Below are 21,796 nucleotides of genomic sequence, written 5' to 3'. Positions count from 1 at the left end.
CTTAAGAGGGATTTTCTCTCTTGGCGCCAGATTGGGAAAATGACTGGCCCTAGACAGACCTGTATACCCGAGAGGGGTAAATCCTTTTACAGTAAGAATGAATCAATGGAGACGACAAGCTCATGTTTCAGGACCGTCTCACCTCTTCTAACGTGGTGTCTGACAGTCCATAACTGACCACACCAAACTCGCCCTGCCGCTTGTTCAGTTCCTTCAAAAAGAGGGCGAGACTGCCGTCCTCTGAGGCTGCATGGGGCAAGTTGATGACCGCCTCTCTGCCAATGTCCTCCACCAGCTGAGTTTCAGGGATGTACTGCTGTGCAAGAGCCATAAGGGCGGCAACATCTAAAACAGGAAGGTATGAGAGCCCACAGATCAGGGATGGGCAACACAGACCCAAGAGATCCACTTTCCTGCAGAGTTTAATGCCAACCCTAATTAAAAACACCTAAAGAAGCTAACAGTAGTTTTCCGGATTACTAGAAAATTACAGGCACTAGAGTCTGATTATGGTTAGAGTTAAACTCTGCAGGATCCTGAGGGCCAGAGTCACTCAGCCCTGTCTTAGAAAATACAGAGGCCTGGATTTAAACAGCTTTACAACATGAGATGCAAACAACCTAGTGAGCCAAAGCTGGACCTACCAAATCCATTCTCTTCACTGCCCAGTCCTGTGTCATCACTTACTGAGGAATCGCTGTCCTGAAACACAGAGACCTTTATGTTATTTTAATATTATGAAGAAAAGCAGAGTGTAACTGGTGTACTACTGTCAGGGTATTTTCACACTGGCTTGTTTTTGGAGAATTTACTTTGGAACCTGGAGCCGGATTCATTAAACACTCTTAAGCAGATTTTCGTGAATCTGGCCTGGTGTTTTTTCTCCCTTTGCTTGATTCAAGCATATGTGAACTTGGCAATCACACTTGGATCTGCACCAAAACAATTGATCTGTTTTGGAACAAATGATCTACAAAGCTCTCAAGGTATTCAATATCAAATGGTATATCTGCTCTTCATGTGGGGCATCTCACCTTGGTAGCTGCAGTTAAAGGGAGCTTGCCAGTGCTGGCGCTGCTGGGCATACTATGCATCTCTCTCTTGACCAGCGTAAGGTAGTATCCAGTACCAAGATGAGCCTTGAGGAAGAGCGGCGTTCCACAGCAGCACAGCTTCCCCTGGGAAATGATTGCAATGCGGTCACCGAGGAGGTCAGCCTCATCCATGTAATGTGTGGACAGAATGATGGTGCGGCCTGAAAACCAAAGGGCATTTAGTCTAATAGCTGACAAACCAGTAGGTATAGTCATTTTTCAAATAGCAAAGCTTTAAAAGACCTTGACGGTACTTGAGCAGAAGGTCCCAGATCCCACGGCGGGAGTAAGGGTCCACACCAGCCGTGGGCTCATCCAAGACCACAACCTTTGACCCGCCTATGAAAGCGATCGCAACTGACAGTTTCCTTTGCATGCCACCTGACAAGACAGACAAGAAAAAGTCCCAAGTAAAGCAGAGAGGTCACAGTTTTTAGAGGTCAATTATTCAGACAGCAGATATAATTTTCACTGAAGTGAGTATAGCTAAATAAAATAAACTGTGAAATATTATACCCCAAAATTCTTCAAACAGTGGATTACTGGTAAAACTGATAAACATTTGGGACCAAAAATCGATACAAGCACTTTGACCTGACCATGTTTTACTTTCATTTCTAATGCAGCCTTTTTACACCACAGACCGAACACAATTAAGCATTGCTTGGTAACTGGTTGACCTAAATTGGTGTTGTCTTATTGTGTACTTAAATTTAACAGCTGACAGCTATTCAACCTAATTGATTACATACCTTTCAATCAAAGTTATCTGACAGTATCAAGATGAAGTTAACCCGAGTTCTTGTCATGTTTTATAAACATTATCGATTCGAAACTATAGCGAATTATGTGAGAACATTTTAAAGGTGTCTGAATACATTTTTGTTTGACTGTATTTGTTAATCTACCTGAAAGGTTTTTGGTCTGCTCGTGTCGTTTGTGCTGTAAGCCCACATCCTCCAGAAGTGAATCCATCTCCTTCTTCACTTCCTCCAGACTCATGCCCTTCATTCGACCATAGAACCACACATGCTCCTCCACCGTCAGACTTCAGTGACACAGAGGAGGACACCAATAATGTTAAACATGCAGAATACGTTAGCATTGAAAGTGTTAGTTTGACTCATATGGCAACACAAATGTTAATATTTATAAAATGTATAAAAACTATTGTTGTACCATGTCAATAATGTTGGTTATTATATTATATCAACATTATATTATTGTATCAACCAGTGCTTTTATTGCCATAGAATAATAATTCATTAATAATTATTATCTCAAAAGCAAAAATAATACACTAATTTGATTTCACCACAGTGCATGTAAAATTATGACGATATCACTTTTTAATTTTTTGTTGACTGGTGCCATACATGTCAAAAAGGACGTTGTGCTGGGGACAAACTCCCAGAGTCCTGCGGATCATGTCCATATCTGTGCGAATGTCCATTCCCTTCACGTATATCGTACCAGCAGTGGGAGGAAACAGTCCTGTTAGAATGGACCTGTGAGTCAAATCATCAGGGAAGCATTGAATGAGACAAAGATTTTAAAGTAAATCAAACATATTTAATATTTTTTTTTAACGATTCGTTAAGCTCTCACATAGTGGTCGTCTTGCCAGCTCCATTATGACCCAGAAAGGATGTTATTTGTCCCTCATAAAACTTTATGTTCAGGTGATTGACAGCAAGCTTGGCCCCTTTTTTATAAATCTTCACTAAGTTTCTTATGGAAACTCCCAGAATCAGGTTTGTCGGCTCAGCTTCAATCCGATCTGTAATCAATATTGCAAAAACATGCTGTACAGTACACATGACACAAACACTGAAAACTTGTGTATTTCAAACATTGTCACTTATAGTTTGATGCGCTTACCATCGGGTTCATCTCTAGGAGCAGGAGGAACAGGTAACCCCACTTCTAAAGGTACCCCACCCCAGTAATTCAGCTGGAAGATAAAATACCACGGTCTGGGGACCCCATACTGCCCTGTTAAACACATGCAATTATTGTCAGATTTTCACATACAGATAAAATCAACAAAACGAGTGTGTTTATCATTTAAGTTTATTAAACCAAGTTATAAAAAAAACTGTATTTGACATGTACCAACATGTTACTGAGATTGTATTAAATAATAATGCCATGGTACTTTGATGCAGCATTGTATGTGAAAACTTCAGCGACACACTTACATATTTTCCCCCGTTTTCGCTTTGTAAATACCTTTATGATTCTAAACTAAAACAGTGAAACAGGAATGCCTTCGGTCAAATCTTGGGGTTTTATTGCGTTGTCTTTTTATTATTCATTTGCATTTAACTTATTTATTTATAATAAACTCATTGTTGATAACTATGAGACATGCAATGTACGCAACCACTAAAATGGTTGGGTCAGTAATGATTTAATACCTTTTTAGCAAACAGGCATTAAATTGATCAAAAGCAACAGTATCATGACTTTTATAATGTGTATTCCTGTTTCAAATAAATTCTGTTCCCTTCAACTTTCTATGCATCCTGAAACAAAAGTGCCACAAAGAGCACAGTTTTCAATATTTATAATAATAGAAAATGTTTCTTGGGCACCAAATCAGCATATTAGAATGATTTCTGAAGAATTATGTGACGCGAAGACTGGCGTAATGATAATGAAAATACAGCTTTGCATCACAGGAATCGACTACACTTTAAATATTTATAAATATAGTTATTATCATTGAGAAATCCACAGAAGTTAAGATATCAAAGGAAGACTTTTGCGTTTGCTCACAGAAAGATGCTTTACCTGGAAAAACAGCTTCAATGTACCAAGTGGCCAGTGCATAGATGACGGCATCTGCATACAGCATCACAATGGAGACGGTGAAGTTGTAGCTGTCTCCCTCCAAAGGGCTGGATCTCAAGTTGAACCACTGGATCCCCACACCTTGCTCTTCATACTGCGAGAAATACTCACAGCCAAAACCAAAGGCTACTGGAGACAGGAAGCTCTACAGGGCAATAATAAAGCATTACTTCAAACATCTGAATGACAGGGTTTATTACTAACAGATATGCAAGTTGTTTTCTAATAATCTTCCCCTACGTTCCTGGGGAAGCAGATGAACGCTCTCACCGCTAAGATCCTGTGTGTGCTGGTCAGATGTTCCCTCCAGGCCACACACAGCACATACGGCAGGTACAGAGTGAAGTAAATGAGTCCTCCACATGCTGCAGCCAGGTTAGCTCGCGAGAAGAACGTGCTGATGAGGAAGCAAAGCATGATGGTTGCTGTAGCAAATGCAGCCAGGAAGAAGAACACAACAGCAGGGTCACTGTAGGGTAAGATATCGCCCCACTGCAGGAAACAGAAGAGTCACAAACTTCAAAAAGGGTATGGTTATCTCAAAAAATCTTTTGATGAATGAGAGAGCACAAAAACAAGTGTTTTGGGCTCAGGAGAGCTGTGACTTTGTTCGCACACTACCAGAGTTCACCTTAAGGGCGGCGATAAGCAGTCCAGCGCTGAACAGGAAGGGCAGGTAACTGCTGATGAACCAGCTGAGCCACAGCATCCCAGAGCTCAGACCCATGATACGCATCGTCTCCTTCAGACGAGCCTCTTTCTCAAAGACCACGCCCTTTATGATCATAGCCACTGAATAGATCCACGCCAGAGTCATAAACAGAGGCAGAGAACGATTCAGGACGCGTATAAACCTAAGACAAGAGGATAGAGACGCATGGCCTAAATTACATTTTTGTAAGAATGTTGGTTTCATATGTTTTGGAAACCTTTTTATAAAAGTACCGTATTTTCTGGACTATAAGTCACACTTTTTTTCCATAGTTTGGCTGGTCCTGCGACTTATAGTCAGGTGGGACTTATCAAAATTAATTAGACATGAACCGAAAGAAATTAACAAAGAGAAAACATTACAGTCTACAGCGGCCAGAGGGCGCTCTATGCTGCTCTGTGCTCCTGTAGTCTACCACTGAAAACATAGAGCGCCCTCTCGTGGCTGTAGACGGTAATATTTTCTCTTTTTTCTTGGTTCTAAATAAATGCGACTTATAGTCCAGTGCGACTTATATACCGTATTTTCAGGACTATAAGTCACACTTTTTTCATAGTTTGGCTGGACCTGCGACTTATAGTCAGGTGTGACTTATTTCTCAAAATTAATTTGACATGAACCGAGAGAAAACATTACCGTCTCCAGCTGCGAGAGGGCGCTAGACGGTAATGTTTTCTCATGGTTCTAAATAAATGCGACTTATATATGTTTTTTTCCTCATCATGACGTATTTTTGGACTGATGCGACTTATACTCAGGTGCGACTTATAGTCCGAAAAATACAGTAATAACATTTTTGTACACCTTTGAATACATGCACTACTGTTCGAAAGTTTGGAGTCTGTACGATTTTGTAACGTTTCTGAAGGAAGTCTCTTGTATGCTCATCAAGGATTCATAAAGGCTGCATTTATTTGATCAAAACTAAAGTAAAAACAATAATATTGTGAAACGGCACTGATTTAATTATCAAGAAAAATTACTTATTATTATCAGTATTAAAAACCACTGTGCTGCTTTATATTTTTGTGGAAACTGTCTTTGTTGAATAGAAAGTTCAAAAGAACAGGATTTATTTGAAATAGAAATCTTTTGTAACATTATACTGTAAATAAACCTGTAGCTCAATTGGTAGAGCACTGTGTTATCAAGCGCAAGGTTGGGGGTTCGATTCCCCGGGAACACATGATAGGTAAAAATTGATAGCCTGAATGCACTGTAAGTCACTTTGGATAAAAGCATCTGCTAAATGCATAAATTTAATTTAATTTAATTTAATAAATGCCTTTACTGTTACAGTTGACCAATTTAGGGACAAAAAGCTTTAATTTATTTGAAATTGTAATGTTCCTCATCATTACCTTTTATGAGTAAAGTTTCTTTTGAGAACGTACAATATGACGTTTTACATCCTTAACCAATCTTGCCTTTGTGCTATAAAAAGTTAATAATAATAATTATTATTATTAGAAATGAATGCCTGTTAACATTAGTCTCATAATAATATAATGTTAAAATAATGTTAATAATACATATAATAATAATTATTGTACATTGTGGAATAACATCATGTGGTGTGAAACAGAGCGGTGTAACTCACACGTCATCAACAAAGCAGGGGTAGGGCATCTGCTGCACATATATGCCCATTTTCGGCTCTTTACCGGTGAGCAAACGTGTCACAGCTCTCTCAACTAAATCCTGTACGTAAATAAAACCACCCCACACATAGCGGAGGTCACTGAACGGTTCAGCAGCCGGGCCTGGATCCCAAAATCTGTCACATGACAAAACACCATATCAGCTCCATTAATCAAGTGACAATGGAAGCCATAGAGAAATCAATTTCTTCTGTAAACTTAAGTTTGTGTGTGGACTTTCAGCGTACTTGTCTTTGATCTTGTTCGTGCGGGTTACATCGTCTATGTCCATGCGGATCTTGTATTTGACATGAGACGGCAGAGAGGACGATGAAGGCTCTGGAAGGAGGAAGACGATTCCGGCCCAAAACTGACGATCTTCCAGCAGCTCCAGGGCTCGTTCGACCATCTCACCCTCCGTGGCCAGACCCTCCATTTTATTCAGAGAGAAGCACTGGGACAATAGAGGGAGTACAGTAGATAAACGACAGCCAACACAAAAGATGTTGACAATATATGACAATCACCGGCCTGGCTCTAAAGCATCTTAGATCCACTGAAAGTACAAATCTTTGTCCATCACACTCCTGTTTCGATTAATAACATAGCTTTCAACCTAATGTTTATGTGTCACAGCTGATACATATTTTCAGTAATGCAAATATATGAATTATTCATTAAAAATGGAACAGGTTGTCTATATTGTTCATTTTCAAAGTGCAAAAACATCTGGTTATTTATTACTGGATCATTCATGAGAGTGAAGGGAGCACTAAGTAAATAATTCATTCACCATCTGGCTATACTTAATGTATCTTATAATACATTGTATGCAAATTAATTGCAAAACTTGAAAGTAAATTTACATTGAATAGTATATGCAACTCTTTGTGGTGGATTTTATTAAATAATGAGTTTTAAATGGACCTTTAAAGTTGTCTCTTCCTCATAAAATTTCATTGCTATTCCCCTTTTGTATTGTTTGTTATATGCCATTTTTTATGAATTAAATAAATCAGTAAAGATATTTTGTTTGTTTCATTATGCTTTCTGTTCTGTTTTTACCGTTTTTCTCATATATATTAGTTTTGTCTACTTTTAATGTATGAGTGTATATGAAAAACAGTTAAATGCAATAAATCATCCAACAAAGGACAAGGAAAATTGTTTAATATATTAATTATAACAATAATTAATAAGGACAGTGCATTTAGTAATATATTAAAACTTACATTTAAAGCAAAATAATACTCATCAAAAGTTTTTGGTATTTATTAATATTTTGACTTAGCATTTATGTTTTATATTTTTAGTTTTCATTTAAAAAAATGTTTTAAGTGTTTTGTATATATAGCTTTAATGTATTCTTATTTCAGAACTTTTTTAAAATTATTTTCTTTTAATAATCATACTTTAATTTATTTCACGTTTCAACCTTAATATCCAACGTTTTATTTTTAGTTAAAGTATTATTTTCACATACATAAAGGTATGAAGTATGTACTTTAAGTGTGTAGTCTGCAAATTAAGCCATATACCTCCAATGCCCTTCCTTCAAACCAATCAGGTACTATGTAAATACTACGTAAGCTGGTCGTAACATAAGCTGCAGATTGCAAGTACCTTAGTGAGTTCTGAGAGAGTGTGGAAGGTGTTGTTTAAATCCTGGTACAGATCCAGCCAGGTGGGTGGAGCGCCATCTCTGCGAGGTGTATCTGGGTCAGGCGTTGACAGGAACCGGGAAATGCGAGAGGCCGTCCACAAAGTGTTCTCAAGTTGTAGATTCACAACTACTGCCACCTCAGGCCTTCTCAGAAGATCCTGCAGGAGCCGAATTTCTAAACTGCTCTCCATGAAGGTTTTGATTCTGGGACCCACTTCCTGCCACGCCTCCTGCATGTCATTCAGAATCTGGAAGTCCTGAAAAGTTCTGTTTACCTAAAGGAACAAGAATTTCAGGGAAGTTCCAAAGACATCCCATTTCTAGAAACAGACATAATGCATAAAGGATGAGGGGCTGAGCGGAAGGGGTCTGTACCTCTGACATGACCGAACGGGTGACTGGTGTGTCTGGTGTGTAGAGCAGCTTTCCAACGAACAGTGGTTTGATGCTTCGCCACACAATCCGTGAGAGAGGGTTCGACTCCAGACTTCCAATCAGGTTTTCACAGAACGGAGCTAAAAGTTACAAAAAGGTACATAGCTTGCTAAGGATTCGATGTCAAAAAAACATCTATAGGATGTAGAGTTTCCCTGGTGCCCACACATCTGTGAGGGTGCAAACAAGTCTCCATTCATTTGTGCATGTAACTAAATTAATATTTACGTACTTTAAAAAATAAAATGTTGTGATTCATTACATTTTTTAAGCATTTTAAAAAGATTCTCCATTGAAACGAATGACTCACAATTAAAAAAGCCAGGTTTTAAGATTGATGCACATGCATCGGAAGGATTTGTATTTGATGCATGGTAAATACAAGTGAATCGTTACATCGCTATAAATAAATCGAATGCGATTTTCATGTGCATCTCATCAATAAAAAAAAATGCTCCTGTAATTAGAAGTATGTCTCCAGCACGTGCGTTCAGATCAGGGTTGCCAGGTTTTCACAACAAATCCTGCCCAGTTGCTTCTTAAAACTAGTCCAAAACTAGCCCACTCGCGTTTCCGGGAGGTTCCGCGATAAAAATTGCTTCACGGGGTTAAAATATACATTTTTTGGAAGGGTTGCCCTGGTAAAATTCGCATTTTAGGGGCTAAATATCACGTTATTGGTATTGGGGTTGCTTCAAACCGCGAACATGAAAAACAACCGCAGATAAGATCAAAGATGTGCATGAAAATCGCATTCGATTTTTTGCACAGCCCTAAGTCAAACACGTCTTACTGGTGCTGTTGTCGTTTTCAAGGTCTGTCGCCTCTGATGCATTTCTGCCCAGGAAAGATTTGATGTCCTGATCTTCATACCAGTTGAATGAAGGGATTCTCTCTCCCCCTGCCTCTGGGTGTCCACACATGATTCTGGAGAAGGCACGAAAGCTCTCGCGTGGCAGTGCGGAGCGGTTTTCAGGTGTCAGTAGCCTCATCTCTGAGTTCAGCTCTGAGAAACTGGACAGAGAAGAGATCTGAGGGAGAAGATAGAAAAGGAGTCATTACAGTGATGTGAAAATGGACCTCTAACCTATATGCATCATTAAGTGTATTAAAATGACGTATTATTTATGTATCATGTACACTAAGCAGTTTCATAGTTATTGTGAGAACTGGCATTAATAGAACTCAAAACTACTCACGTCATCCATAACTGATGCTAGTTCCCGAGACACAGAGGAAACAACCCGACTGATGAGACGGAGATCAGCCGCATTTGCCTGCAGTCTGTCTCTCTGCAAGGAATTAACATGAAAAACACAATTTGAATATAAAATCTGAGATCATTTTTTAGCAATTTACAATTATGAAATAAAAAATACGGATCACTCAAACTGACACTATTTGTCCAATCAAACTAGAATGAGAATGTCCCTTCTCCTAATGCCAAAAACATCTGTGTCATTTCTAAGATGTGAAAGTTATGGTATATTTTAAAAAGGAAATGCCCTTTTGATATTTTTTATTAGCGTATTAGTGATGGGCGCTTTTGAAAACAGTGCTCATTGAAATTTCTAAACCTTTGAATCTTTCATTTGAAAGAAGTGGTTCAGATCCTCTAGAAAACTTGACAAGTCATGTAATTTCAGCATAATACAGTTTCAAATATGTCTAGTTCAGTTATGAACTCAAAATGCCGCAGGCTGATAAGTTCTTTACATTCAGTCTGTTAGCAATCACATATTAACTACACGAAGCAGCCTGACTGGTGTCTGCTGATTCTGTAGATTGGTTGCTCAGCATTTAAATAGTCTGTTTCAGTGTTTGCCTGTAAGAAGGTCCTACAGCATGCAAGAAACCCTCCACCTCCTCCAGCACCACCTGTCTAGATCTGCTTTGGGATTTATGAGTGTCTGTTCATGCAGCAGCAACATACTGTATCTTACATGCACACAGGTGTGTTTGTGTATCTCTTGGCTGTGACAAATCCATATCTGTTTTAACGTTGCCATATCCATTCACATGCTAAAAATATTTTGAGAGTTGCCATGATCGAAATAGATTTAACTGATCGCAGGACATCATTACACGTGCTCTTGTTGCATTTACAGCACCTTGACCAGCCTGTATGTTTCCAGCTTTTCGTAATAGAGAATAATTATGCAAAGCAAATTGGTTCAGTCGATTTGTTTTGTAAAGCTGTGTTTCTCCCTTCACTATGCGGAATAAATATGGAAGGCTGGAACATAAACTCACTAACCGTGAGGATCTTGCTGACGTCAAGCTGTGAGAGGAAGATCTGCTCGGCCTTCTGCATAATATTTGAAGGCACAGCACACAGCACCCTTTGCAGGTCAGGGAAAGAATCTCTTTTGTCAACAGTGAGGTACCGACCCAAGAGAGAAGCATTGCAGACGATGTCTGACAGACGCATTCCTCCACCTGCTAATGCAACCTGGAGAACAAAAGAGGCACAATTAAGAATGTGTTGAAACAGATTAGGCGGCAGATCTTTTGTCACATATATGATGAGTATAACAGATTATCAAAAATGTAGGGCAGGCACTCCGTTCTGTCCATCCTTTGTTGATTGAACTTTGGGATGTGGGTGTTAGACACAAAGACAGCAGCAGATGAATGCAAGCTTGCATGGGTGGGTTTAAGCAGACTAAATAAGTTCAGCATACATTGTCGAAGAGGAGTCTGGGGTCTCACTGGGTTATGATTTCTTTAAAATGAAACGATTCATCAATAGCATGCAGTTTCATTCCATGCCTAATTGAAAAAAAGTTTGTTTCTCACCACTTGAAGGTTCAATCGTGCCCGCAGTAATTGATCAACAGATGCTGAAGGGATGCTGGTGTTTGTCCGCAGGAAGGAGGAGAAGCTTTCATTGGCTCTGAGATACTCTCTTACAGGTAGATCTTCAAGAGAGAAAAAACATAGAACATGTTGCATGCTTTTCAAAATGTTTCCTCTTACGCAGCTAACTACAACTGAGATAATGAATCTCACATGGGATTTTGAAGTTCTACAGTGAGATATTTGATTAACATGTCATACTCGGCCAAGCTTCTGGTCTTTCTCCGAGTCTCTGGATTGTCTGTGACAGGTCCTGTAAGCTGGAGAGTACTGTCCGGTTACCACTGATTGTCAGGACAGTTCTGATATCCACGAAAAGCCGAGATAGTCTGAGAACGAGAGATTAAAGCTCCATCAATGGCCAAGGCCAGAGAAAAGTAAAGTCTTGATAAATTGTCTGAAACACAGAAAGGCATCTCACATGGAGTTTTCAAAGTTGCTCACTCGCCCGGGTGTCTCTCCTGCCGTGGGGTGATGAAAACAGGGATTGTTGACATTGCAGATGATGCCCTGAAACCATGCCAGCGTGCCTGCTGAAGGAAGGGCCTTGTTGGGAAAATGACCTGAAATAATAATATATATATTAAAAAAAAAGACCAGCCAAATATAATTTTATTGCGAAACATTGATACATAAAGAGATTTAAATAAATGTAAACTGTTGCCTTAACCTATTTCGGAAATGTATTAACGCAGAACACATTTTTGTGTTTAAAAATGTGAGATGCATGGCAATGGTATATAAAACAAAAAGACATTTATAGTGTTGCATTATTCCCCAGCTAGCTGATGAACGATAAAAACATTGACACCCAATCAGAATCATTCTAAGATGATGATTATAAAAAAATTTATTCGCAGAACAAATTAATAAAAATGGTTGACAAATATGTCTGTGAATAGTGTGTTTCTACGATGGCATCAGTATTAAAAACCTTACGTTTTGCTTGAAGCTGCATCCATATCAATAAGTGTCAGTATAAAGTGCACAAACATTGCACAAAAATACTTAGTGCACCTTTAATGTTGGAATAAAACAGAAGTGTGAACATATTTCTGTCACTATTTTAACGAGTGGGTTAAACTGTTTCTCAGACTACAAAAAAAAAAAGTGTGAGACTTGTTTTTGTTGACTGGGATTTGATTAGATCATTGGATTGTTGTTTGTGGTGTGTGTGTGTGTGTAATTAACCAATGAAATCAACCCATGGCTTCCAAGCTGGTATATGACTATTTAAGTAACGAGGGAAAAATACACTAACCATCTTTAAATTTTAGCCTTATTATAGAAATATGTAACATTTCACTTAAAAATGTCCTTGTCATTATGACTGAACTTTCTTCAGGCAAGCCATCAAAAAGGTCATGATTTAGTATAAACAATGTCACAAGGGCTCAACAATGTCCTGATTTTCACTGTAGCTAATCAGCTTTGCCTCCCTGCCACCTGCCAAATAGGGAAGGCAACGTTCATGCACACAGGGCACCACTTACACTGGCTCTGTTTATACGGTGGGTGAGACTGCCGGACAGCAATGAGGATGAGGAAGAGGAAGAGCGGCCACAGGAGTTCAATAAGCAATTGCACCTGTAAGAAGAAAGAAGAAGACTTGATGTTTGACAACATCTCTCAGTGTAGACAGACTGCACACAGTGTCTGACAGAGTGTGTATGTGTGCTGAGGCTAGGTTAATGTTACCACACCTTGTTTCTCCTGCGGTATGTGAAGTTTTTCCACAGCAGCAGGTAGAGCTGTGTTCCAATGGCCATGATGGATAGCACAAAACTACACAGCCATGGCAACCGAAGAAACCTACAACAACAAAACATGCTACTCTTCCACCATGCAAACACAATGAATTTTAATATTGCTCACTCTGAGCCAAAAAGACATTCAACTCAATAAAGGGCCTTCTTCTGATAAAACACAGAGGGTCTTCTGCATGCAATTAAAGTTAGTGGTTAAAAAATGACAAGCACTATACTCCATATGGATTGTGTTCTATATTGCAAGATTTCTGAATCTAAACGGTTGCTTTGCATAACGGAATAAACAAACTTTAAGATATTATTCTATGAAAATGTCCTGTTGTTGTTCTCATAATATGCAAATTTGGAGCTTTTGTAACTTGTTACAACTAGGAGTGTTACGATTTACTCGTTTTATCGATGCATCGATTACAAACCCTGATGATGCATTTTTACAAAATGCATTTAGATGTTAATCACATTGTGCGAGCTGTCTCTGAAATACCGGTTTATATACATGTTGCTGCTGAGTGGGCTGGCATTTTTGACACACCCACCAAACAAGACAACGTTGCATGTCGTTCAGACCGGAAATCGTGTGAACTTGCCCATGATCTCTTCAGATTTGACTGTCACTTCCTGTTCTTAAAATCCTCATTATTCTAATTGGCTTACAGAGAGTCAAGACAAATAAATCCCACCAAACTGGGCACAGAAAATAAGGCACGAGTTTGTGTCTAGACAATAAAAAAAATAAAAATAAGACTGATATTATTATGGTCTGCCTCTATTTGGACAAAATACAACGCTGATTTTACGTACAGAACTATAAATGGTTTATAACTGACCTTCACAACTGACAAACACCCATTGTGTAAGTCAATTAATTATTATTTTTAAAAGACTTAATTCAATTTTTTTAATAGAACTCATTTCACTAATTGTCGTTACAGTGTCTAATAACAGAATATATTGTATAGCTTATAATAATTTGTCATAAGTATAATCCGTTCATTGTAGGTCAAATAATGTCGAATGATTCACACTGCCGCTATCAATATTTATAACCAACACAGTAATCACACATGCAATGCTGTTACCTTTCGTTTTATCCAAAGCGTCCACTGCTTCATGAATGTAGCCGGTGTTACGAGACCACTTTGAGGAAGCGCAGCGATGGGCGGGACTTCCATTCAAAACATTGACGCCACAGTGAGCTCGTAACCAATCAAGAGCGCTGCACTCTGGACATGTAGCCAATCATTTGCTCTGTTTTCATTTTAGCGCCCGCCCACTTAGGCTTTACATAAACCCTGCGTAGTTTCCGGCACGTGAGCCGTGAGGACGTCACAGTTTAAAATTCTGCACATATCCTATCAGAATTTATCCTGTTCTCTAATATATATATATATATATATATATATATATATATATATATATATATATATACATTTTATTATACAAGTTTACTTCCCCTCTCTTAAACACAAGACAAGGGAAAAAACTGTCTTTATGTAATATCTTTAATAAACATCCATTACAGCAGTTATTAAAATATACCTCTCTCTACAGTTAAAAACAAACAAACTCAGGCATAGGTCCATTAAATGATTCTTTTACAGGCACTAATTCTTGAGCTCTGTAAAGAGCATGTAAACCATTTAAAAACACTGAACATTAAATCTGTACTGCGATACAGCAGAAATGCTGGAAGCTTGAGATGGAAGGATCGAGGTGATTCAAGATTCATTTTCAGTGTGGATTCTAATGCATAGTCATTCAAACACAAGGCTTGTTTTCAGGCACCTTGGCTAAGCAGAGAGAGCAAACACAAATATACACACATCAACCAGCAGTTAAATAAGCAGCTCTAAAACAGCTTTAAAATGGAGGTCCGTGATCTGATCTCTATACATTCTTACACTGTTCAGCTTTAATGCATCTGCTAAAAGGCAGGGTTGAAATAAAAGCATTCTTCTACACTTCAGTCAAATGTTCAGTGGCAAATTTGCATGTGACCCACAGAATCTGAGAGGACCCGCCTCCTAAAGGAACACGGGCTGATCCAGGCCTGTCAGGAGACGGTACGTTGATGTCGGCATAGTCTTCAGATGAATCTGTTACAAATAAGAGAAAAACAATTATGACTACTGTAAACTTGACATGATAGATGCCACTATCTATTTTCTAATTGCATGTTCCATATAATTGCAATCTCATAAAATCTTGATTTCTACAATCATTTAATCAGCTTGAACACACCCCTGCAAGCTCAAGTTCATCTGTCTCCATTTTTGAGTGCAATGCTCACATCTCATAATCAGTAACGATGCACACAACCAAGTCACTGTCCTACATTTTTTATTTTTAGATTATCCGTTACATTCGCATACACATTACAACATGGAAAAGAAGGTATGTTTTTATTTGTTGTTAAAGGGATAGTTCACCCTCATGTTGTTCCAAACGTAAGACCTTTGTTCATCTTCAGAACACAAATTACAATATTTTTGATGAAATCCGAGAGCTTTCTAACCCTCCATAGACAGCAATGTAACTACTACGTTCAAGGCCCAGAAAGATAGTAAGGTATAAAGTGGACAATATGTTTAAAGTGACTGCAATTATAAAGTGAAATCCACTCGTCTTACCTCTCCGACAGCACTGGACAGGATCTGGATGATCTTCTCATGAGGTGTAGCTACGACACTCTGTCCATTGATCTCAATGATACGGTGACCAACTCGAATGCCACCCCGCTCAGCTATTCCACCGCGCATTAAACTGCAAATCTATTGCAAAAATCACGTCGATGGAATGTCTTACAGTTTCACAAACATAAGGCGCGTTTCCATTACCATTCAAATTGCGCAAATTGAACTAGCGAATTGAAAATACACCTAATGAAAACGCGTACATTTAGCAAAAACACCCAAATATTGCAAAAAAGTTTTCAGGGTGGTTTTCAGACAATGCGAGAAAAAATGAATAATTTGCTAATTCGCATTGTGTTTATTCCAGCTGTATCACGCATGTTTTTGAAGCGGCTCTCTGTGTTGCTTCTGTGAAGATACTCTCATACACCTCCTTTGAATAATTATAGCCAAACTCAGTCAAACTCCCACCAAAATCCATTGCCATGACTTATCACGAAAGGCAAAAGATTGTGTTTTAGTCTTGTAATGTTTCATCCTTTTTATTAACGTTTATAAAATAATCGCCAAAGTTTTGCTCAAATCTGTAATGGAAATGCACCTATATTGTCATAAATAAGTAGTAAACAGCAGCTTACAATGCCATCTTCCACGCTGAAGCCCAGCTGATACTTGGGGTCTGGACGCTTAATGATCGCACTGGTGACAGGTGGACAGTGAACGATGCTGAGCTTTATAATCGACAGATTCTTTAAATCCTAGAGAATATGATAAATCAACATTTTGGCACGAGATGCAGAGAAATTATTAACTTTAATTTTAATTTCTGGCTGGTCTTACTCGTATAATACTTTGGCAGGTGGCGATGGGGAGGCCCACCAGACTGGTGCCGTTAACGGACATGATGCGGTCGCCGATGCTCAGCTCTCCAGAGCGCTCTGCAGGACCGCCGTGCAGCAGATTGGCTAAAACCACAGTCGGCAAGATGGAGCCCCAACCAGACTCCACGATCGCGACTCCTAAGATCTCTCCAGGCTTTTTTGATATGTACACCTGAAAATAAAAAGAGGTGAATGGGTTTCTTCATGCTATCTAGCCATTGAAAGCAAGAACGTTCAGCACAGATCCACATAGAGGGGAAGACATCCTCACCTCTCTGATGTTTTCAGAGCGAGAAAAGTGAACCAGGTCTCCGTTATAAAGTTCTTGAGTGCCGAGATAATCGCTGTACTCGCCTGGCCTCAGATCGCTAGCTTTTATTCCGTTAGCATACAGAAACTGCTGATATGCAACACCAAAAGCCTGGCCGATGGCCTGTGCGATGATCTGAGCCTAAAGTAGACACAAATAAGATGAAGAAACTATGAAATGTAGATCAAATAATACCCCAAAAAAACATATTTCTAAGTAAATGCATAATAAAAAACCCTATTATAATGACAATGGAACATTTTTATTTCATCCAATGCAAAACTAATTTTTAACAAGGTGGACGTCACACAGAAAGATCTGCAGAAAACACTTGCATCGTCTGAAGAAAACACATGGCAGATCATCCAGCACTTCTTCGGTGGTGCTGAAGAGCTAGCCGTCGAATCTGCTGATTTGCGATTGGCTGGCTTCCTGCGGGCCATCAGAACTACAATGTCCCCAATGTCTGCGATGTATGAAATCATTTGCAGAGCATGGTCCATCATGGCCTCCTGGAAGCATGAGAGAAGTCAGCCACACATCAAAGACGACAGCACTCACACAACGTAAGAAGGACTGTCAGGTTCATCATTTGTCTAACCTGTGTGTCAGCACTCAGCACTTTGATTCTCTGTGTAGAAATGAACAGATCAACCCCGGTCATAGGCTGAGACTCTCCTTCAGGTGCCTAGATAGACATGCATTGCAAATATATCAAATGGTGCATTAGCCATGTTAAAACTGACAAACTAAAATTGTAGAATTTCTAAAGAAAAATATGAGTAAAGGTTTTTTTCGTGTAAAACTCGTCAAGATAATGAAAGAGTTTGGGCTGTTCCTTAGTGGTCCAAGACAAACTTTTTAATAGGTTGAAAATTAAAAACCATCATTCCAAGTCATTCCAATCTCACACGACTCACATTTTCGAAACACAAAATAAGATATTATACAAATTAAGAAACCTAAAAGCTTTCGGTCAATCCTTTAGTATCCAGGTAACCAAAACTCTGAAGATCCAAAATGTCGTACAGTCAATCTGTACAAATTGAGCAGTTTAATTTAAGTTTCTTGAAGACAAATAAACACTGTCAACATGTAATATTATTCAATTATTATTTATTTTAAATGTATAACTCAACTGGGCATGCATATATAATCCTTATTGTTGATTCCTGTCATTTTACTTGACAACATTTTGTTAAATTTGATCTATAAATCAATAATATTCTTCCACCTTGATGCGATCCACAGCTTCCTGTGCCTGAGCCATCCGGGCATTGGTGGAGGGATTTTTCTCAGACTGCAATTGTGTAGATCCAAGATATTTAGCTCCAAAGATCACCCCATCCAGGAGGTCTTCAGGATCACATGGTCCAGGCACTTACAACAACAGAAGATGACATTATCAACTATATCACGAGAGCTGAGAAAGAAAAAGCTGTAAATACTTCTACACTAAACTTCATACCATTCTTATAAGCTGGCTGTGTTTCAGCTTCCTGTTAAAAGACAAAAGAAAATGAATGACAACACAAACAACTTAACTCTTTGGTTCCTCCTGTTCCTCCTTCCTGTTTCATTCAACTCAAAAAGTTGGAATATCCTAGTACTTTCACTTGAGAAAAGTACATTAAAAATATAAACATAAAAATAACAACATCATACGTGATTCCTGAAGTTTAAGTGATAAAATCTGCTCTACAGAAACGTATGGAAACAGGTCACAGAATAAAATTAAATTGAAATAATTGGACCTTTTTATCTCACAATTCTAACTTTATTTAAACTCCAAGTTTATATATATTAAATAATGAGATAAGATATCGTCATTCAGACTTTTTTTCACAGAAAAGAGATATTGACTCTGCATTGTAAGAAAAAAAAAGTCAGAAGAGTTATGAGATATAAGTTGTCAGAAACTTGAAATTGGAGAAATGCAGTTGGAATTGTGTGCAACAGATAATCAATTCTGAGAACTTATTTCTGTGTATAACAAACTGCGAGATGTAAATTTAATTTTTTCACAGAATTATGAGAAATAATGTCAGAATGTGAGATAACCAGTTCTTTGGAAATGGACTTCCATAGAAAACAACAGTGTAAACTACTTTTAACGAGCTTTCTGTCAAGCAATGTGACACTTCTGTGGTGAAAGATGTGAAGCAGTAAACACAGCCTAACTAACTACAATCCAAAAGGACTAAAACCTGACCAGATCATTGTTTGGAGAGCTGGACTGATCCGCGCTCAGGCCTTCAGCCGGCGTCCACTGCTCCTCCTCTGTGATTCCTGAGACCAGCAGCTCATCTTGCAGGTGTCTGTGCCAAGCGTCCTCACTGTGAGATATGGAGATCATCTCATCTGCATCACTGCTCTGCCTTCTGAGCCCTGACTGATGTCCGGGGGTCACCAGGGGCGTGTGAACCAACGCTGGGGCGGTTCTGGGCTCTTCAGGCTCTGGCTCCTCTAGCAGCTGAAGCAGATCTTTCTGATACTCGTGTGAAAAGAGCAAAGCCTCATTGATGTTTCTATCTGCATCTGCACATGCCGACTGGACATTGAACTCAAGATCTTGGAAGAAGGAAGCAGCTCCCTCCGCTGGAGTATACGAATTGTGTGGAGTGTCGTGATTGGCTACTTCATCAGGTGTGCAGTGGGTGGGATTAGTTGATGATGGATGAAAAAGATGGAGCTGGGTGAGGAGACTTTGAATGTGTGAGTGGTCAATATCATGTTTCCCACTTTTTTCTTCAATCTTCTCTCTTTTCATTTCTTGATTCCTCACTTTCCGATCTCTGTCCTCGACATAATTTTCTTCTGTTTCTCGCTGCTCGTCCTGCTGTTGAAAAACACAAATTTCAGGCTTGTTCTCACTCATTTCTGGAGCCAAATGCTCTTCGGTTTTGTCAGAAGCTTCACTGGAGTCCTGAGCTCCATGATGACTTGGTGCAGACACTGTGTCTTCATTAAACCCTGTGTTGAAAGATCCAGAAGCCTCAAAATCTCCCACCGAACAGTTTTCAAGTTCTACAACTGAACCGGCTTCGCTGGAAGAGTCGGACCTCCAGTCCAGCGGTGGGGGCTCGATGGGGTTAAAGGAATCTAGATCCTCCAACTCAGGGTTCTGCCAATTTTCACTGTGTGAATTTGAGAGTTCAGGAGGATTAGTTGAGTAATCAAAACCATTAGAGGTCCAGTTTGCATCAGGCTGGGAATTCTGTTCTGACTCCAAACCCCCACTGTAGAGAAAATCATCTGCCATTTCTACTGGTGATACTTTGCCTCATCCAGTGACTTCTGAGCTTCCCTTAAGACGCTTAATAACCATTCATCTTTCAAGAAGAGCCCTGATCCATGTAAAACGACCTAAATAACAGAATATCAAAGTGTAAGATTAAAACAAAGTAGAGCTGTGTGTCATCAGCATAGCATAGCCAAGTTAGAAGAAACCAATGTGTGTGTATGATGGGACCCAGTGATGTAGTGCATATGGAGAAGAGGAGAGGTCCTATAACTGATCCCTGGGGAGCCCCAGTGACCAGTTGATGTGCTTTTCTAGTGACTATACATACTGTTCCAGTAAAATATTTAATCATACCATCTCGATCTTTATTATTATTATTATTTTCACCATTTTATGATTATAGTAAAGTCTTCAAAAACATGACAAAATACACCAGGTACTATGAGAATCCAGGAACTACCATTGTATATGAATGCGGTATTCATTGCTTAGTTCTCTTCAAAGTATCAGGCAGTCACTGTACCATGGTACAACCTCTGTATTTTTTGGTAAGGTCAATTTATAACGAGTTCTACAAAGATAAGATACGGATAATGAACGATTTGTGTACTTGAGTAACTTTGATGGTTCAAAGAGCAACATGACACTGTTTATACATACAAGCATCATGGGAGAGCGACAAGTAGAAATAAGATTTTTGTGAACACATGATCCAAACACACAAAAAAGAAAGATCCGTACATTAACTTTGCTGTTATTTAATATGACGGCTTACCTTTTCTCTAGATCTTCATGTCTCACGCAAATCCTGGCAGTCGCTTAAAAAGCTGGAGATAGAAAACGGTCCAAAGGACGTCGTGCTTCAGTGAGAAATTCCTACAAAAGAACGGGATTCATTTTGTAAAGAACGGATAACTTTTACTCGGTTTTCACTGTGTTATTGTGCGACTCCACAGAACTTCAGCGTAGTTCAGAACATCTGCACTGCGCATGCGCACCAGCTCAAGGCATGACCAATCAATCGTATAATCAAACTAGGAGAGCAGAGAATGTCTATTTAAATCCTTATAAAAATGACTCAAAAAAATATAAACGAGAAAGTAAAGGCTTTTACACATTTCGAAGAATCGTTGTTACGCCTGAAACATTCATATTAGTATACAAATTGTACATTTCTACAAATCCATTTATTTATTTACAAATATATTAAATTATTTTTTTCATTATTCACCTGTGTAGCCTGTATAAATTGCACATTATTAAACATAATAATTAATTATTACATAACACATAATTATTACAGACATTAAATCAACACAGTCACTGTTTTGTATGAGTTTTGTATGAGTAAAGCCATTCAGTGCTGCTCTTGAAACATGCTCCTTCATCACCAGAGCTCATCTGTAGAAGGCCTTTCAGTGAGGGCCTCCCAGTACATTTGAAACAGTCCAGCCGAGACCTCCCAAACTGCTCAGGATACTGAACACTTCCCCTCGGATCTGTGCTCGGCAGCATCCTGAGAAAACACTTCCTCGCCGACATTCAGACACAAAGAGCCAATCTGTGTTCGTGCAGTGAATATGGAAACATTAACATTTAGACTTAAGGGTCATGCTTTTAAAAATGAACACCCAGCTGCTCTCAGCTGAACCTGACCTTTTTCATGTCTGTGCTTTTCTCCTCAGAATCAGGATGGAGCT

At 39.0% G+C, this 21,796-nt stretch overlaps 2 protein-coding genes across 3 annotated transcripts in view; both read right to left on the bottom strand.

Moving 5' to 3' along the window:
• The window catches only part of abca7 (ATP-binding cassette, sub-family A (ABC1), member 7), a 28,442-nt gene extending 14,248 nt beyond the window's left edge, over positions 1-14,194 (bottom strand). For both annotated transcript variants that reach the window (XM_052569232.1, XM_052569234.1), the window contains exons 1-24: positions 14,108-14,194; positions 12,963-13,071; positions 12,753-12,846; positions 11,681-11,822; positions 11,461-11,588; positions 11,200-11,321; positions 10,658-10,852; positions 9,600-9,692; positions 9,194-9,431; positions 8,341-8,480; positions 7,926-8,240; positions 6,551-6,756; positions 6,263-6,439; positions 4,582-4,804; positions 4,221-4,442; positions 3,891-4,095; positions 2,976-3,089; positions 2,703-2,874; positions 2,471-2,602; positions 2,003-2,142; positions 1,338-1,475; positions 1,035-1,255; positions 645-702; positions 143-345 (exon numbers count right to left, since the gene is read on the bottom strand). In XM_052569232.1, coding sequence (XP_052425192.1) covers positions 143-345; positions 645-702; positions 1,035-1,255; positions 1,338-1,475; positions 2,003-2,142; positions 2,471-2,602; positions 2,703-2,874; positions 2,976-3,089; positions 3,891-4,095; positions 4,221-4,442; positions 4,582-4,804; positions 6,263-6,439; positions 6,551-6,756; positions 7,926-8,240; positions 8,341-8,480; positions 9,194-9,431; positions 9,600-9,692; positions 10,658-10,852; positions 11,200-11,321; positions 11,461-11,588; positions 11,681-11,822; positions 12,753-12,846; positions 12,963-13,028 — 3,744 coding nt within the window. In that variant the 5' untranslated portion in view covers positions 13,029-13,071; positions 14,108-14,194. The remainder of the gene's footprint in view (positions 1-142; positions 346-644; positions 703-1,034; positions 1,256-1,337; positions 1,476-2,002; positions 2,143-2,470; positions 2,603-2,702; positions 2,875-2,975; positions 3,090-3,890; positions 4,096-4,220; positions 4,443-4,581; positions 4,805-6,262; positions 6,440-6,550; positions 6,757-7,925; positions 8,241-8,340; positions 8,481-9,193; positions 9,432-9,599; positions 9,693-10,657; positions 10,853-11,199; positions 11,322-11,460; positions 11,589-11,680; positions 11,823-12,752; positions 12,847-12,962; positions 13,072-14,107) is intronic.
• Positions 14,195-14,512: 318 nt separating this feature from the next.
• On the bottom strand, positions 14,513-21,127 carry si:ch73-40i7.5 (amyloid-beta A4 precursor protein-binding family A member 3). Its single transcript, XM_052569802.1, has 11 exons — positions 20,872-21,127; positions 19,065-20,218; positions 18,321-18,351; positions 18,087-18,232; positions 17,454-17,540; positions 17,188-17,364; positions 16,814-16,993; positions 16,502-16,714; positions 16,300-16,419; positions 15,659-15,799; positions 14,513-15,124 (listed from the first exon to the last, which is right to left on the bottom strand). Exons 2-11 carry the CDS (start codon positions 20,112-20,114, stop codon positions 15,053-15,055), a joined length of 2,217 nt encoding a protein of 738 aa, XP_052425762.1. The 5' UTR covers positions 20,115-20,218; positions 20,872-21,127; the 3' UTR covers positions 14,513-15,052.
• Positions 21,128-21,796: the final 669 nt, after the last annotated feature.

The sequence above is a fragment of the Carassius gibelio genome, chromosome B11 (genome assembly GCF_023724105.1).
Source record: "Carassius gibelio isolate Cgi1373 ecotype wild population from Czech Republic chromosome B11, carGib1.2-hapl.c, whole genome shotgun sequence".
Lineage (NCBI taxonomy): Eukaryota > Metazoa > Chordata > Actinopteri > Cypriniformes > Cyprinidae > Carassius > Carassius gibelio.
This window is presented reverse-complemented; position numbering and strand designations above follow the sequence as displayed.

Bases quoted from the DNA above. Each gene is read 5' to 3' on its own strand.
- si:ch73-40i7.5 (XM_052569802.1), bottom strand. From the start codon at position 20,114: ATGGCAGATGATTTTCTCTACAGTGGGGGTTTGGAGTCAGAACAGAAT. The intron at 18,233-18,320 runs GTATGAAGTTTA...TGTTGTTGTAAG, and splicing joins ACAGCCAGCTTATAAGAATG to TGCCTGGACCATGTGATCCT. The intron at 16,420-16,501 runs GTAAGACCAGCC...CATATTCTCTAG, and splicing joins CCTGCCAAAGTATTATACGA to GATTTAAAGAATCTGTCGAT.